The 19,188-nt window shown below is 38.3% G+C and overlaps 1 protein-coding gene across 4 annotated transcripts in view; it reads left to right on the top strand.

The window, feature by feature from the left end:
* Nucleotides 1-19,188, top strand: part of LOC129238847 (phospholipase ABHD3-like) — a 43,051-nt gene that overhangs the window by 6,398 nt on the left and 17,465 nt on the right. For all 4 annotated transcript variants that reach the window (XM_054874062.1, XM_054874059.1, XM_054874061.1 and 1 more), the window contains exons 2-3: nt 2,393-2,593; nt 17,983-18,152. In XM_054874062.1, the coding sequence (XP_054730037.1) occupies nt 2,489-2,593; nt 17,983-18,152 (275 nt within the window). In that variant the 5' untranslated portion in view covers nt 2,393-2,488. The remainder of the gene's footprint in view (nt 1-2,392; nt 2,594-17,982; nt 18,153-19,188) is intronic.

Raw genomic sequence — 19,188 nt, 5'->3', positions numbered from 1 at the left:
ATATATGAGCAGAAGGTATATTATGATTGGGAGCAATACTAGAAAACAATTCAATAAATATTATATTGTATTATATATTGATCGAAATGAAATATTTTGCGGGACTGTTAGCAATACAGATTTGTATAATCTAATTAAAATGACATTTTTATGTGGATTAACTCGAGATTACAACACAACGGAAGTCAAGGATAAAAATTTGTCAAACAGGCTTTTTCAGAAATGCCTATTTTTTCATATCGATTCATGTCAAAAAAATTTTTAAAACTCCGTCTGGAGGGGTTTGAACACTGCAAAGCCTTTTTATAGTTTAAATGAAACCTTCTAGGGGTTAGAGTCAATTGCGAGAACAGCGATGCCACCAGTGACTGGTAATCGTAGGTGTAGAGCAGGTATAGGATTGGTCCCATTATATTGCCTTGGGGTACACCAGCTAAACTTTCACATAGCGTAGAGTGTTCTTCATTTTGCTTAACAAAGAAATGCCCGTCTTTGACGTAGGACTCGATAAAACTGTAATAATTTATGGGTAGACTGTATTTTGCATAGCAATCCGTCATGCCAAACGCGTTCAATGGCTTGGAATATATCGAGAAATGCGGCTGTGCAATATTTCTTCTGCTCAAAAGCTTTGTGAATACTATTTACGAGGCTGTGTACCTGTTCCATGTTACCGTGCGCCTTTCTGAAGCCGAATTGGTGATGTGGGATTATTTTTCGGTGTTCGAATATGGGCATCAATCATTCTTTACTTTAGAGACAATGGGCAAAAAAAGCTGATGGGGCTATAAGATTCCACTTCCTCAGCACTTTTTCCGGGATTTGGGATAATTTTTATTTGTGCGACTTTCCATTGTCGGCGACAAAGCCAGTTAGTATGGTAGCATTTGTATTGGTGGCATCTGGCAGTATTCCTTTGAAATTATGCGCCGTTTGCGTGAAGCAATACGAAAAAAACGCACGGAATTGTGGAAAAAAAATGCATGGATTTGCATCATAATAATGCACTTGCTCACTCGAGTTTGGTTGTGAGAGATTGTTCGACTTAAAACAACACTGTTATCATGCTCCAGCCACCCTATTCACCAGATTTGGCCTCCTGCGACTTTTTTCTGTTCCCACGATTGAACACACCCATGAAAGGACGGCGTTTTGCGACGATTGAGGAGATAAAAACCGAATCGCTGAAAGACCTCAAGGACATAACAAAAACTGCATATCAGAACTGCTTCGAGGATTGGAAAAAACGCTGGCAGAAGTGTATTATATCTGAGGGGGACTACTTTGAATGGGATAAAATAAAAATTGATGAATAAATAAATATTTTTTGAGAACAATGAAAATTCACCTCTTAAGGGGTTAGGTGGGTTTCAAAAGCTCAAAATAGGTACATTTTTATGAATTTTTTTTATTTAATCAACAGAATATTTCATTCCATCAATTTAACACATAAAAGATACATATTTTATAAGTAGTTTGTGAAATTTTCATTGAAAAATTTTGAAAATTAAGGCGTGGACACGTCGTCTCCTATGACCCCTCAAAAAAAAGTTCTCTCGGCGTAGTCAGGATAACTCATGACAGATTCATCTGAAATTCAAAAACAAAGTAGATGTTTCAAACTCGTGCTTGGACGAAGGAAAAAAAAAACCAAAATTACATTTTTGGCGGCGTTGAAAACAAAAAACCCTTATTTTGAGTAGAATTTTCACCCTTCATGCCCTTGAAAAATTACTTGGAATGGAAAAAAAAAAATTCCTTCGTTCAAGCACGAGATAATGTTATTCCAAAGATGTGTGCAAAATTTGAACAAAATCGCTTCATAACTTTTCGAGAAATCGTGTCCACCGACTTAAAAAATCGAGTTTTGAGATAAACGCGTTTAAAAACGAAACGCTGCACTGACATGGCCTGATGGGCGGAACTTCTGAAGGGTCTATCTCGTAGAATTTTACTCGGATCAATTTGAAATTTTAGGAGAATATTTTAAACATATTATACTATTTAATAAGACAAAAAAAAATAAATCGATTTTTTGAAATTTTGAAACCCACCTAACCCCTTAAGCTTATTCTTTCTTGCAACAGAATTTAATTTCTTCTTACATTCTTCATCAATCTTTGAGGATTGCTTTGCTTTCTCCGGAGCTAAAGACTCCAATCTGTTTCCCGCTCCATCTCCACATATTGACTTAAAGTAAGAGTTTTCTCAGTTAGTGCTTAAGTTTGGTCTGTGTTACCAAGCTCACATATTTTTAAGTTTAGGTGACTCTTCTTTTAAAATTATTTACATTATTCTTAATCTGTTTCTTTAAAATTTTCAAATTCATTATTACATGGTATTCCCCATTAACTGTTTATAAAATAAGAATAATATTTTTATCTCATTACAGGTTGTTCCTTTAACAATTTCGCCTTTCTCATATTAAGTCTTCCCCAATACCCAGCTTGAATATTTCTGTTTCATTGTTTACCCTAAACGGAGCAAAATGTTGAATACCCTCTACGTCTATTCGTCGAATATATCCAGCTGGCACGTGCTAAGCTTTGGACTTTTAGCATACTGTGCCTACTATTTTATGTCGGTAGTCAAGGTAAGTAATAAAAAATAAAAAAAACGAAGGTATGAAATGCATATTTGTGCAAGTGGCAATCTAAAATCAATAATAAGCGAGTATTTCTAATTAGTCAAGCTATCTAAGAAAGTGGTTTTCCCTAGCGCACAGCCTGTTTAGTAATATGTAAAATAATTATATAAATATGCCAACATTTCTGGAAGACGAATTCAATTAAAAATAAGCCAGTCGATGAATGAAGAAAATTAATGAAAAAAAATTACGTCATTAGATACCACTGCCTTAAAAAAACATGTCTATGAAAGCATTCCATGCCCACATAGCGAAAACATTGGAACACCCTGCTCTTCCATATTCTACAGTTGCAAGCTGTTACAAGGAGTTTAAGCTGGGCTGAAAGGCGTACACAGTTTCGGCAATCCCTTTTTTGGTAAGGAGGTTAACATCAAAAATGTTCAAATGTCAAACAAATCATCAGAGGTGCCGTCACAGCAGTGGTATGTGGAATATGCTCGCACTAACACTATAACATCGCTTCTCCTCAGCTGATTTTCACCCTGGAAGCGCTTCAACATTTCTTCAAGTTGGAGCCGTGTTTATGTCTATTGTTTTCTACGTCCACACGACATTCTTGTGGGTGTATCGAGGTTTTACGAGATCGATAGTATCCACTCCTTCCACTGGAAGGTTCCAGTGGTCTGGAGGAAATGAAATATAGGAAAATTTGCAATAGTCCCATAAACATAGTCCACAAACTATTGTCTTATTTTCTATTTGATGCTTCGGTGAGTGATCGACTCAAGCGCCTGTATCTGTCGCCAGTCTGCCTAAAACAATTCATCTCCACTACCAAGCTTTTTTTTCTTTTTCAAAGGAGATTAGAATCGAAAATGTCAGAGGCATCATCAAAGGTGCCGTCACACCAGTGGTAAGTGGGGCATGCTCCTGCTAACCCTATAACATTCGTCCTCTCTCGGCTGATTCCACCCTGTGACTGCTAAAAGCATTTCATCAAGGTGGAGCCGTGTTTATGCCTTTTAGCCACGTCCAGGTTCCTCTCTTATTTGAGTATTGGGGTTATACGCTATCGATAGCATCCATTGGTTTGTCACCAATGGGGTTTCGGAAAACTTCAATATCGTTACTCGATGTCCACTTGTCGTCTGTTTGCGTTCGTCTTGAGGCTTTACCTCACGCGTTCGTGCTTATCGTATGTTCGTTAATACAGTCATTCCCATAGGGGGCCTGTTTCAAAACGGTTTCTTTGGGCGACGCATTTGGCCATATGTTGGGTATTCTATATCGGTTGCATTCGATTTGCTTCCGATTTGCGCTTCTAAGTTTAACAGATTTATTACTATCGTTAGGTTAGGTTAGGTTAGCCTGGTTGGCAATAAGCCACGCATAGACCTTTTGGTCCCTAGCGATACCAGATGGAGACCGACCTCTATGAATACCTAAAGTAGACATCAAGTAGGATGTCAGCGCTTTTGGCGAATCTAAGTAGAACTGGGAGCTCCGCTTTTGAGACTTCCTCCAGACCCTCAAACAGTGGGGCTCCCAGGCATCTTAGTCGCGTTTTTAATAATGCCGGACAAACGCACAGAAGGTGTTCTAAAGTTTCCTCAACATTCTCGCTGCATTTCCTGCATTTGTCCGTGTTAGCAATCCCTATCTTGTACGCAAGTGCAGCCAATAGATTATGACTTGTTAGCATACCTATGATAGTTCTGCAGTCCTTTGGCGAGAGCGTAACTACGAATTGAGTCAGTTTTTTGTCGTTAGTTCTACACACAACTTTTGCTGTTTTGCATGTGGTCAGATTAGTCCACCTAGCTTCCACTCGCCTTTTCATGTGGTCGTCCATTTCATTGTATATTGCTGAAAAGGTAGTCTAACAGCACTTTTTGCTATGTCATCTAGCCTTTCTATGGCCTCTCTGCTTCGTCAAACATTTTTGGATTTAATACAATATGAGCTTATTGCTTTTATTGCTGCTTGACTATCCACGTATATATTAATTGTTGAGTTCTTTCTTGTTCTAGTGTATGTTAAAAGAGCTATGCTCTGGAGATATCGTTGCTGCAAAAATAAAGTACTTGAAAAGTGGGAACAGTGTCGAAGCTATCATAGTTTCGGCCTACCTACCCTACGACTCTTTACAGCCACCTCCTTCGAGGGAGCTAAGAGAAGTGGTCAAGTACGCAGAATCCAATAATCTGGGGCTAATAGTGGGCTGTGACGCAAATTCACAGAACATTGTGTGGGGAAGCAGCAAATGCAACCCCAGAGGTCTCAAGTTACTGGATTTTATCCTGTCATCCGATTTGGTCATTCAAAACACTGGTAACAAACCAACTTTTGTGACCAGAAGGAGACAAGAGGTGATTGATTTAACACTTACCAATAGGTCAGTTGGAAATCAAATCAACCGATGGCGAGTCTTGGAAGAGGACTCTCTTTCTGATCATCGTCTTATCGAATTCCGACCGGTAGGAATCCTCGAAATGTGGACTGGGACAGGTATGGTGAGCTTGTAACAGAGCGGTTACCAAACCTGAAAAAACTCAAATCAGCAGAAATGATTGAAGATGCTACTAAGAAATTAGAAGGTACTTTAATCAATTGCTTTGAGGAACTGTGTCCACTCAGGCAAAGCAGACAGGGGAAAGCGGTTCCTTGGTGGAACCCTGAACTGTCGAAGCTTCGTGTACGGTCCAGGAAACTTCTTAATAAGGCCTTGAAGACCAAAACAGAAGAGGACTGGGCCAATCAACGACTTACACAGAGAGAATATAAGAAAAAAGTACGGCAAGCCAAACTTGAATCCTATAGAAATTTCTGCAGTAACGTCGAAGAAATGAGGGAAACAGCGAGACTTTGTAAGGTCCTTCATTTAGACCGCTCAGTAAGGCTGGATTCCATTCGAAAACCTGATGGTTCATACACCATTTCCAAATCGGAAACGTTTAATGCTCTACTCGAAACCCATTTTCCGGGTAGTAAAACTCTCTCTGAAGCTGAGAGTGGCATGAACAATGACGGTGGCAACGGTGGAACCTCTAGGTACAGCTGGTATATTGCTAGTCGGATAGTGACAAGGGAATCGATAAGGTTTTCCTTATCTTCCTTTGAGAACTTTAAGTCCCCTGGACCTGACGGAATATATCCAGTAATGCTTAAAAAAGGAGGAGACAGGCCTGTCTTGTATTTGGTTATATACCATCCCAATGGCGACGCGTAAGAGTAGTATTTATTCCAAAACCAGGAAAAGATGACTATTCCCTAGCAAAAAGTTTCAGACCAATCAGTTTGACATCGTTCGTGTTGAAAAGTCTAGAACGAGTGGTGGAGAAACATATTCGAGTGGGGGTATTGCCGAGAAGTCCACTTAGTAGAAATTAACACGCTTACCAGAGTGGAAAATCATGTAAATCAGCCTTACACGATCTTGTTAGCATGATTGAAGCCGGGCTGGAAGCTGACGAATACACAATGGGCGTGTTCGTGGACATTGAGGGGGCTTTTGATAATGCCACTTTCGGCTCGATATGTTCTTCTGCCGAACGACAGGGAGTTAATCAAACCATTGTAAAATGGATATATTCCATGCTCTCTGAGAGGCTGTTAACCGCTGGTGGAAGCGGTGACGAACTAATCACAGTCAGGGCCCGGCAAGGATGTCCCCAAGGGGGTGTTCTTTCTCCGCTGCTGTGGTGCTTCGTCGTAGACTCTCTATTAGTGGAGATGCAGGAACTCGGTTTTCACGCCGAAGCATATGCGGACGACGTCTGTGCGCTAACATCGGATAAATCCTTAAGGAGGCTTTGCACGAAAGTGCAGAGGATCCTTGACAAAATCGATGATTGGTGCATGAGACAAGGTCTTTCCGTTAATCCGAACAAAACAACCATAGTCTTGTTTACGAGAAAACGGAAATTGGATGGACTCAGTCTTCCAACACTGAAAGGTGTGACACTTGGTCTTTCCAACGAAGTTAAATATCTAGGAGTAATCTTGGATAAGAAGCTGACCTGGGAGACACACGTTTCACTGAAGGTGAATCGTGCATTGAAGATTTTTCAGCAATGCCGTAGAGCCTTTGGCAAAACTTGGGGCCTGAAACCTGCTGTGGTCCTATGGATATACACGGCACTTATCAGACCAATCATCACTTACGCTTCTGTGGTCTGGTGGCGACGGAGCATGGTTAAGTCCACAATCCGGGAACTATACAGGCTGCAAAGAAGTGTATGTTTATGCATCACGGGTGCCATGAGTACAACCTCTGGTGATGCCCTAAATGCTATGCTTGATTTGCTCCCCCTGGATCTTAAGATACAACAGGAAGCAATAAAAGCAATGTGTAGACTCCATAAATATGGTTTCTGGCACGAAGATGGAACTACGGGACACAGAGAAATCTTTAAGTTGCTGTCGGAGCAGTATCCACTGTTTTTGGCACCTAAAGATGACCTGATACCCACAGTTTCATTCGGAAGGAAAGCTCACGCAATGGAGCAATCCAGAATGCATGCAGGGAGGTTTGACGGATATTTTCTTTACCGATGGGTCCAAGACTGAAACAGGGTCTGGAGCCGGATGGTACTTAGACGATAGTTATAAGTATCACTATGCTATGGGGGGAATGGCAACTGTTTTTCAAACAGAAGTTTTTGCCATCCTAAAAGTAGCCGAATGGATAATCGAGAGGAGATGGAGCGGGAAACAGATTGGAGTCTTCAGTGACAGTCAGGCTGCATTGAAGGCCCTGGAGAACGCGAAGCAAACCTCAAAGATTGTTCAAGAATGTAAAAAGAAGCTTAATTCTGTCGCAAGACAAAACAGGCTTGTACTTATATGGGTTCCAGGACACTCCGGTGTTCAAGGAAACGAAATCGCCGACGAATTGGCCAACCGTGGATCAGCGGTGCCCCCACAGGGGCCAGAGCCAATAATCGGAATCTGTCCCGCAGGAATCAAGAATTGGATCAACGATTATGTAGGCAATCTACATAAAGAGCGATGGTCCGGTCTAGAACGCTGCAGAACTGCAAAGTGTTTTGTGACAAGTCCGAACAGAAAACTGTCAAACTTTCTACTAAAACTTAGAAGGAAAGACATTCGGTTGATGGTCGGCATCATTACGGGACACAACCCATGGGGTCAGCATATGACCACCATTGGAATCATCGAGGACCCGGTATACCTGTCCTGCTTGGAGGAGGCGGATAGCACTGAGCACTTTCTCTGTGAGTGTCCTGCCTTTGCTAGAGCGCGACTACGGGTATTGGGTTCAGATGTCATGGGAATGAGTGATATTCGTTCTCTAAAACTGGAGGATATTTACAGATTCGCCAAAGAATCTGGAAAATTCTCACAGGACTAACTATCTCTATCTCTGTCTCTATTCTTTCCTATCTCTTTCTCTGATACTTTTCTCCCTCCCTCCTTGACTATCTACCCCCTTTCCAGAGCTTTAAATACAATGGGCTTTTTAGCCTGAGTGTTTTAGGAGCCACCAAATCTCCTGGTGCTCCTTGGCTCGACCTCTTCAAATTCAATTCAGTGTAGGCTAGCTCTGCGGCTTTCCCCACAGCAAAAACTTCCGCTTGGAAAATACTGCTGTGGTCTGGCTGCCTTATCCCTAATTTTGAGAAGTAAATACCCGCTCCCACTTCGTCTAAAGTTTTAGAGCCGTCTGTATAGATGTGAAAAGTTCTATGGCCAGGCTTCATGCCTTTGTGCCATCTCTCCTCTTCAATTGTAGTGCGAAACCTTCTCTCCCAATTAAAGTACGGAGTCATGTAGTGCGTGCAACCTGAGCTCCACTTTCCTATTGAGCTGTGACCGAAGGTTCTGCAGGTGAATACCCCGCAGCCACTAGCCTCCTCGCGGATTTCGCTGACAGGTTTTCCGCGATAAGGTCAATATTTACTTACTCTTTTACATGCGTACAAAGCATTACTGGCCTTTTTCACCCTCTCCTCAACGTTGTGCTTCCACAGCAATTTGCTGTCCAGTATTACTCCGAGCTACCTCGCATGATCTTTGAGAAGTAGTTCGTTGTTGCCTAGCTTCGGGAGGTTCCACGCCGAGACCTTGTACTTCCTGGTAAAAAGTACCATGTCCGTTTTCCCGCGTTTATCCCTAGCCCTGCGCGAGATGTCCATTACTGTACCGTTTTGAGAGTGTTGTTCATCTACTATAGCTATGTCATCAGCATATGCCACTAGTTTTGGTGCCCCTCACGAAATGCCGTTGACAATTTTCTTTGTGTTGGCTTTGATAAGTCCGCAGAGCGGTCTAATCCATGAAATTATTATTATTATTATTATTGTTATATATAAGAAAAGTAGAGGAGATCCACTACTTTACATTGAAATGGAGCACTAGTGTAAATACCTTCGGCTCGCTTGTTAATGAATTTACCAGAGTAACAATAAATAGTATTAATATCTTACATTATACGCTATTAGACAATTAACTCTAAATTAACTTCCTAAGCTCAGCTAACGTAAGGTACTTGTTGATGTTCTTGATGGATTCGGAGTCATAGCTTTTCAGGGCATCGGAAGGGGTGTTGTAACCGAAGACGTTGAATCTTATTGTTGAGAAATGCAGACAATTATTGAGCAAGTGGATGACCGACATTGAATCGCTGTTGCAAAATGGACACTGTGGAGGTGGAAGACCCTTCAGGAGATGGTTGTGCGTTGCTGTTGTATGACCAATTCGTAGTCGGGAGAAATTTCTCAGATCGTTACAGTTTATTCCCCTCGGGAAGGTGGGTGACTGTCTTTTTAAGATGCCGGCACTCATCTGAGTATTGATGCCGGAAATTATTCCACTCAGAAAGTTTGGCTTTGAAAAATTTTGCTTCTGAAAGCCTAAAAACATCTTCTTTGAGAATCACGTTCAAAGCGATAAGTGGTTGATTTGCTGCCATTTTCGCACTTTCATCAGCGGCTTCATTGCCAGGTATTCCTACGTGGCTTGGAACCCACATGATTTTGATTAAATTATTTCCACCAGCTAAAACGTTGCGGATCGTTGAGATGATAAAGTTGCTTTTTGGTAAGTTGGTTACTGAACGAATGGTGGACAAGCTGTCAGTACATACAACGTATTTTTCACCAGTTCGGAGAGCATACTGCGTTGCCAGCAGAACGGCGTTTGCTTCTCCGGTAAAAACGGAGCAGAAGTTTAGTAGATGACCAGCTGAAATTGTGTTATGGTCGGAGTCTACTACCGCAAAGGCTGTAACGCCTAATTTCGTTACGTAGTCCGCCTTTTCGTTATCACCTTGATTTTCATGTCCTGGCACCCAGTCCAGCAAGAGGGTGTTCCTTGCTCTCAAGACAGTAAAGCATTTCTCGAGTTTCTCGAGTTTCACGAGTTTAGATGTTGTTGTGTGAGACTGCAGCGCACATGAAGCTTCCTGGCTGTCTGAAAAAATATAGATGCGCTTCTAAGTAGCACCTATTCATAATATTCTCTAAACGCTTGAAAACACTTGAGCTCGTGAAACTCGCGCATTTGAGTTTCAAATAATGCGGTGTCGATTAGGTTTTCAATTTTAGCGTGAGCGGATAAAGTGGAACCTAAGGTCAAGTAGAATTGTAAACATCGTAAACTGAGGCTCAAAAAAGGGAAGATTTATCTGTTTAAATAGGGTAATCTTCTAAACTTTAACAGCGAATTCATGGAGACGAGGTTTTTTTCATCTACTCCTGCTATGCAAATTAAATGTTCTGAACCTGTAACCTCGGTTCTCTTGCGCTAAATCGACTTCATTAACACTTTGGGGTACATAAAGGGCAACGCCATAAAATAAGAAGTTTTGACATTTTTACAAATTTATCCCATTTATTCACAAAAAAGCTAAGAACACGGTGCAACACTGAAAATACACCTGATAAATTACACACTGTAGGTTGTTTATATGGTCGAATAATGCATACAAATATTTTTGTTATATTTGTTGTACCCTCCAATTTTTATTTATTTATAAAAAACCGTTTTTTCAGACTTTGCGCGGTAATCTACGGATATCTCAGTCATTTTTTCACCGATTTTCAATATTTTATATGTTTTGAAAATGATATTGTGAGACCTTTCAAATGATGTAGAACAAGTAATTATTCAAACTAGTTAGTTGTGATTTTTATTTGATTAAACCTGGAGAAAGTGCTTTTTTTATCCTTTTTTTAACTTTAACAATTTTTTATTGCATAATTTTACAACAAAATTAAAGATGTTTGTTAATATTCTTTGGGTGCATTTATTAACGAAGAAATTAATGTATTATTTTCAATAATCGGACAAAAATTGCGTAAACTACGCTAGTTTTTCGTTAATAGAAAATATGGGCCATCATGTGTATTGCAGTGTGTACAATGTATTGGTCATTCATTTTTTGTCAACTTTGAAAATTGCGATGAAGTTGTTCTGACTTGGAGTAAAAAGAACAATCATACTGTTTTTTATATACATTTTTTTGTTGATTTTACATACCTAACTTTTTCTAAAAATGTTTACCCGACCTTCGTCGTTTTAAAGAAGAATCGCTCGTCTCGCGTTTGAGCGACCAACATATGTATGTATTTTGTTTTTTCCGAGGAAACGTTTTTCAATTGACGCAATTTCTTGTTATTGAAAATAGTCCGCTCAGAGTTTTTCCTTGTTAATGTTATTTTGAAATCATTTTCTACAAGATTCCATTGTTTTAATCGTGATACCAAAACCTCAGCATGTCTGTATGAGAGTCCTAGATCACGTACTAAATCGTTCATATCTGAATTCGAAACAAAATGCCGCTCTTTTGATTCTAACGCAGCTGTGATAAAAGGTTCATCACTATGTGAACTATTAAATAGATGGACTGTTATCACCGCTTCTTTAATCATCTACTTTTTTTACTTCAGTTAGCTTGTTTTCATTTTCTCTTAAAGATGGTTTCGTAGCAGTTAGCACTTCGGGATACTTTATACTGTTACGTGTTTTGAAGCGCTGACCTTGGAGGTTGGTTTGGCAAAAGTAGCAGTCTTCTGGTCTGTGAATGACTTGATGATGCCAAACCATTGGGCTCGAAAATGGCAAACGATCTTGAAAACACTGACTAGATTTCCACTTTTTTAGTGATATGGAGCACGTGGAACATATATATTCTGGTTCATACCAGCGACTTTCACTATAATTGCGCTCAAAGTGAAGATTGTATGCTTCAACCACAATAGTATTTGTTTTTAATTCACGGCGATGTTGTTTATCAATAAATAATAGCTGATGCTTTCCATTTCCATTCAACCGGGCTATTCGGGTCATGTTCTTCGATTTCGATGTAACTCAAATATGTTGCTCTCTGGTCAAAATAATGAGACACGTATTTTTTTGTTCGCCCGAAAAAAATTTTTTTCAAAAGTTATCGGCAATTTTGTTTTTCGGCTCAAACTCGATTTTTTTTAATTATATAAGAAATTTTTTTTTTTAAATGCTCATAACTTAGTCAAAAATGAACCGATTTTAATAATTCTGGGTTCAAAATGATCGTCATTACTTACAGGAGCGACTTAATGTAGAAAAAATTGCAAAAAAGTAGTTGAAAATTTTTTATTTAGCAAAAAAGAAAAAAATTGAGATTTTTTCGAAATTCAATATTTCAAAAAGTGTATTTTTGTTTTTTATAACTTTTTCCAAATCAAAAGGATATCTCAAACTTCAATTGAGCAGAGTGCCCAGTAGCTAAAATGAGTTGTTTTTGAGTAATGAATTTTTGAGTAAAATCGGTTCATTTTTGACTAAGTTATGGGCATTTAAAAAAAATTTTTCTTATATAATTAAAAAAAATTGAGTTTGAGCCGAAAAACAAAATTGCCGATAACTCTTGAAAAAAATTTTTTTCGGGCGAACAAAAAAATACGTGTCTCATTATTTTGACCAGAGAGCAACATATTTCAGTTACATCGAAATCGAAGAACATGACCCGAATAGCCCGGTTGAATTGAAATGGAAAGCATCAGCTGTTTCAGACTAAGGTGCGTTTCATAACTATAGGACACACAACATGAATATTTAATCTTTACTCCGAAAATATGTAGGTACTCTGTAAAAATAAATGAGTATATGGAATAATACCGTTATTTTTCTTAGTATCAATAAACAGCAACTTTTCATCGTGGTGTTTTTGTGTTTGTTTGTACCGTTACTTTGACCACGAGTCAGAGCAATTCGTTACTACTTTCGCCGTTTCATAACTATAGAACGCATTAGGAATTGAAGCTTTAAAGTGCATTTATGTCTTCGCTGAGTACAACTTTTAATTTAAATCGTTTTTTAAGTAAATAAATATCAATATGCCACGCGGTTCAAAACTTACCGAATTAGAGAAAGGTAAAATTACTGCGTGGGAGGAGGAGAGTCTCTGCGCCTCAGAAATCGCGCCAAAATTACCAGGTGTATAAGCTTAAATCCGCTGATTGCTCGTAGATGGCGTTAGTGAGCATATCAAGTTACCATAGAAATGCCATATTTTTTTTTGCATGGGTTCGACACCTGTTTACATCAATCACTGCACATCATCAGTGATTTCATACAGCAACACACTTTTTTCCTTGCGTAATCATGTCTAATTTTGTGCCAAAAAAAGAGCATATGCGGGAAGCTCTACTTTTTTGCTTTAATTTGAAGAAATCGGCTGCCGAATCGCATCGAATGCTTGTGGAGGCCTATGGTGACAGTGCATTATCGGAAACAACTTGCAGAGACTGGTTTCGTCGGTTCAAAGACGGCCATTTTGACTTGAGTGACAAGAAGCGTGAAAATTGGCCCAGAAAAGTTGAGGACCATGAATTGCAGGCTCTTTTGGATGAGGACGATACCCAATCGCAAAAAATGCTTGCCGAGCAGTTAGGTGTCACTCAACCAGCCATTTCCATGCGTTTACGTGCCATGGGAAAGGTCCAAAAAGTCGGAAAATGGGTACCCCATGAATTGAACGATAGACAGATGGAGCGACGCCAAAACACATGCGAAATCTTGCTGGCTAGGCATAAAAGAAAGTCGTTCCTGCATATTGTGGTGACTAGCGATGAAAAGTGGATATACTTTGAGAATCCTAAACGAAAAAAATCATGGGTCGATCCCGGCCAACCATCAACTTCCTCATCAAGACCTAATCGCTTTGGACGCAAGACGATGCTGTGCGTTTGGTGGGATCAGCAGGGTGTCGTTTACTATGAGCTGTTGAAACCTGGTGAAACTGTTAATTCTCATCGCTACCACCAACAACTCATCAAATTGCGCCGTGCTTTGCGTGAAAAAAGGCCTCGTTATGAACAAAGACATGAGAAGCTGATTTTCCTCCACGACAACGCCCCATCGCACACGTCAAGAATAGTCCAAAACTACTTGGAGACAATCAATTGGGAGGTGCTACCTCATCCCGCTTATTCACCAGACCTGGCCCCTTCGGACTATCATCTGTTTTCATCGATGGGTCACGCTCTCGCCGAACAGCACTTCGATTCGTACGAAGACGTCCGGAAATGGCTTGACGAGTGGTTCGCCTCGAAAGATGAAGAATTCTTTTGGCGTGGTATACACAAATTGCCCGAGAGATGGGAAAAACGTATAGCTAGCGAGGGCAAATACTTTGAACAAATTATTTTTTTGCTTTCTATAAAAAAAATGGTTTTTTTTTTTACTAAAAAACAGCGGATTTAAGCTTATACACCTGGTATGTCGCAAAATTATGTGGAAACACGTAAACCTTTCATTTGTAATTTATGATAAATTGTCATTGTCAAACATTTATTGTCAATACATAAAGAATGCAGTGATTTTTCCAAGTAAATAATCACTAAAGACAAAAACTATGGTTCCACAAATGGATAGATATTCAAGGCATTTTTTTCTATTTACGGAAAACTAGCGTAGTTTACGCAATTTTTGTCCGATTATTGAGAGTAATACATTAATTTCTTCGTTAATAAATGCACTCAAAGAATATTAACAAACATCTTTAATTTTGTTGTAAAATCTGACAATATCATTTTCAAAACATATAAAATATTGACAATCGGTGAAAAAATGACTGAGATATCCGTAGATTACCGCGCAAAGTCTGAAAAAACGGTTTTTTATAAATAAATAAAAATTGGAGGGTACAACAAATATAACAAAAATATTTTTATGCATTATTCGACCATATAAACAACCTACAGTGTGTTATTTGTCAGGTGTATTTCGTTTTTTTTTTTTTTTGTAGCACAGTGGAATAGTTACGCCATTTCTATTTTTTTTAGATATAGGGCAAACTTTAAATGCAAAAAGCAATTTCAAACTATTTAACAAAAACAAGAAAAAAATGTTAGTACGAGTATCGCAATGCATGCTAGTTACGGGTAGTTTACATAAAATAACTGTATTGATAGGCTTGTAAAACTTTTTATTTTATAGATGAGCTGAATAGGTAATCGGTTTTTAATTTACCGTTTTTATATGAAAAGCTCTTCAGGAAGTAATAATTGTAATTATCTACTTTTTTTAACGCATCTTCAATGATTGTTTTTTCCCGCTTCGGAAGTGTTTCAATTGTAAATAAATGTAGGAATCAAAGTAGATATGTAAGCAGATAGGTTTTAAATGCATTTACTGGTAGTGAATGCCCGTTGGTGCATATTTATTGGGTTTTTTTTTTAGCTGCATGGGAACTATCGATATCGATAACTATGGTTTGACAGCTGAGAATGGCAAACTGTGCCGACGTTTATGTTCAGTCACCAAGTGGCAAGTCACCATGAAGCTGGGCTGATGAGTTGGCTAGACAGGGGGCCCTAGAGATGGTTTCATCGCAAAATGAGAGGATTGGGGTTCCCTTGAGAGCCTGTGGTCTGCTACTGGAAAGAGGGGCCTCGCGCCACCTCAGCGAGCACTGGACTAGTGCGCAAACGCATAGTTGCGAGATCCTTTTGGCCACGGGTAGATCGGGGGCGCGCTCAAAGGAACTTCAAAGGCTAACAAAGCCGCAGTGCAGTTCTCGAATTTGGTAGGTATCCATACCGGACATTGTCCCCTAGGTGTCCATTCGGTGTGGCTTGGGATTGCTTCAAGTCTTTTCTGCAGAAGCTGTCTGGAAGACGAGGTGGAATCATCTCAGCACCTTCTTCTCAGTTGCTCTGCTCTCATCGGGCCGAAGTAGTATAGATCGTAAGCTGTCGCCTTGTCTTATCCCTGTCCCCACCGGTATTGGGGTTGATATTTCATTATTAGTCTTGACGAAAGTGATGTTTTCGGTGTTGAGATTCCTAATTACTACCAGGACATTATTGTCAATATTGCGTTTTTCGAGAATTTTTATTACATTTTTAAGTAAAACCCTATCAAAAGCTTTTGTTAGGTCGATAAAACATAAAAAATCTGTTTTTTTATATTCAATAGCTTTTTCGAGGAGTTTGTTCAAGAGGAAGATGACATCTACTATGGATTTGTTTCATCTGAATCCTTGTTGGTCTTCTGCAATGCCAGTTTCCACTAGAAAGCTAATCTTTTATTAAAAAGATTTAGCACGGAACTGTCATCATGAATCCCCTAACGACAGAACAAAGCTTTCAAAAAGTGGAAATTGACTTAAAAAAAAAATAAAAAATCTGTTCGAGAAGCTCATAGAGCGAAGTGTTGAAGAAGACGCAGAAATGTCGCTTCGTCGTAGTTATCAACTTGCTGCCTTTGTCCTTCAACTACGTGGAACATTTTACGAAATCAACTTGGCGCTTAGTTCCTTTATTGGGTATTCAGCCGAACGCCTCCTCCAATTTATGATGTGCGTCTTGATGTTTTTCCACGAATGAAAGGACCTACAGTTTTAAATCAACTCCGAACGGCAAATGATTTTTATGAGGAACTTTTTCATGCCTGAAATACACTCGGAGCCGAGGGGCGATGGCTATTAGAAACAATTTTTTTTATTATTTAATGTTCATGCATGGAGATTCGAACCTGCGCATTAACGAATGGTAGTCACGCACCATTCATTCGGCTACAGCAGCCAAAAGCATCTTAGCTCCTCTTTTTGATTTGCGCCATAACTGCTTACGGGATTTTGGACGAGTTTAACAAAGCGCCAATAATTTCTTTCTCGTGCTGATCGGCGCCAGTTAGACACACCAAATGAAGCCAAGTCTTTCTCCCCTGATCTTTCCAAGGCAGAGGAGGCCTTCTCTTCCTCTGGTATATACATATATAATATATATATAATTGGCGCGTACACCCTTTTCGGGTGTTTGGCCGAGCTCCTCCTCCTATTTGTGGTGTGCGTCTTGATGTTGTTCCACAAATGGAGGGGCCTAAGCCGACTCCGAACGGCAGATATTTTTATGAGGTGCTTTTTCATGGCAGAAATACATCGGAGGTTTGCCATTGCCTGCCGAGGGGCGACCGCTATTAGAAAAATGTTTTTCTTAATTTTGGTGTTTCACCGAGACTCGAATCAACGTTCTCTCTGTGAATTCCGAATGGTAGTCGCGCACCAACCCATTCGGCTACGGCGGCCGCCAGGTATCGCATCCTCTGGTATCGCATCTAATACTTTCAGCGACGAAGCGTTTGTATCCATTCGGACGACATGACCCAGCCAACGAAGCCACTGGATCTATGTCGTCGTAAAGCTCTTTACTCCATCGTCTACGACACTCGCCGTCACCAACGTGCCAAGATTCACAAATTTTAACTTACGCCCCTATAAAATTTATTCCAAAAAAATTGTTTATTCTCACAATATTTTTGTTATTATTTTAAATTCTCAAGCTCTTAAAAAAAACAACTGATAAAAACACCTTTTCCTATACTCAAACCGTAGCGAGCCAAAGTGTTTTACTCATCTGGAATTAGCATCGCTCCCCAAGAAGCAGAAATTCAAAACCCTCAGCGATTCTGTAAAGTGAAATCGACTTAAATCATTCGAGATAAATTTTAAGTCTGCAATGAAATGTGAGCATCCTCTTCAAATTTTTTTTTTTTTTAAGTCGGCTCAGTTGAAATTTCAAAATTTTGAAAATTCAATTTTTTTTTTTGTTTTTCTGTTTCATAGGTGCCCTAATACCTTAAATCCCCAATTTCTCAAAGAATAAAGATGAGAAAAAAAGTCTATGTACTTATATGAAAGGTTTTGGCGCAGAGACGCTCAGCTCATAACTCGAAGACATCTTGATAGTTTGATTTTTGAAATTTTAATTGTTCTCCCCTCCTCCCTGTAGTCGAGCCAGTTTATTAAGCTGTAGATTTTAGACGTTTTCCACTGTTTTCGGTCGCCATTTGGGCTCAATTGTAAACATATTTTAAACTGTTACTGTTGTAATATCTATTCCTAAGCTTTGCTTTTTTTCTCTTCGTATCGAATTTCTTCGCAGCTACCCACAATCGCCTGCGCTGATGGCCCGCTGAAGAATTTTCTCCAACAGGAAATACCGACATTAAATAAGAAGTACTGGCCTACTTTTTGGTGTTTGGACGGTCGGGCTCAAACTATCTTAGCAAGCGTATTACGTTCCAAGGCCATACCAGAAATAGCGTATAAAAGGTAATAATAGTTTAAGCCCTTATCAATATACGAGTACACTAGTAGTCATGTAATTAAGTCAATTTGTCTTTTTACAATATTTGTAATATTTTTCATGTAAAATTTTTTTCGTAAATTTTTTCTATAACGAAAACCTTATAAATCAAAGTTTAAAATTTTGTAATATAAAAAAAATTCTCAAAAATTAAGCAAATTTCAAAAAATTATCATCACAATTTTCAGTTTGTTTTATAGCCAATTAAATTTTTACGATATTCGTAATATTTTTCATGTAATTTTTTTTTCGTAAATTTTTAATTGAAATATAGTTCATTCTATAACAAAAATCTTATAAATAAATCAAAGTTTAAAATTTTGTAAAAACAATTCTCAAAAATTAAGCAAATTTCAAAAAATTATCATCACAATTTTCAGTTTGTTTTATAGTCAATTAAATTTTTACGAAATTCGTAATATTTTTCATGTTAATTGTTTTCGTAAATTTTTAATAGAATAGTTCATTTTATAACAAAAACCTTATAAAGAAATCAAAGCTTAAAATTTTGTAAAAAAAGTTCTCTAAAATTAGACAAATTTGCAAAAAATTATTACCACAATTTTCAATTTGTTTTATAGACAATTAAATTTTTACAATAGTCCTAATATTTTTCATGTAAACTTTTTTTTCGTAAATTTTTAATAGAATAGTTCATTTTATAACAAAAACCTTATAAAGAAATCAAAGCTTAAAATTTTGTAAAAAGAGTTCTCTAAAATTAGACAAATTTCAAAAAATTATCACCACAATTTTCAATTTGTTTTATAGACAATTAAATTTTTACAATAGTCCTAATATTTTTCATGTAAACTTTTTTTTCGTAAATTTTTATAGAATAGTTCATTCTATAACAAAGACCTTATAAATAAACCAAAGTTTAAAATTAAAAAAAAAAATTCTGAAAAATTAAGCAAATTTCAAAAAATTATCATCACAATTTTCAGTTTGTTTTATAGCCAATTAAATTTATACAGTATTCGTACAATTTTTCATGTTAAA

This window comes from Anastrepha obliqua, chromosome 2, assembly GCF_027943255.1.
Source record: "Anastrepha obliqua isolate idAnaObli1 chromosome 2, idAnaObli1_1.0, whole genome shotgun sequence".
Lineage (NCBI taxonomy): Eukaryota > Metazoa > Arthropoda > Insecta > Diptera > Tephritidae > Anastrepha > Anastrepha obliqua.
The sequence above is the reverse complement of the archived record's forward strand: the minus strand, read 5'-3'. Positions and strand labels throughout refer to the sequence as shown.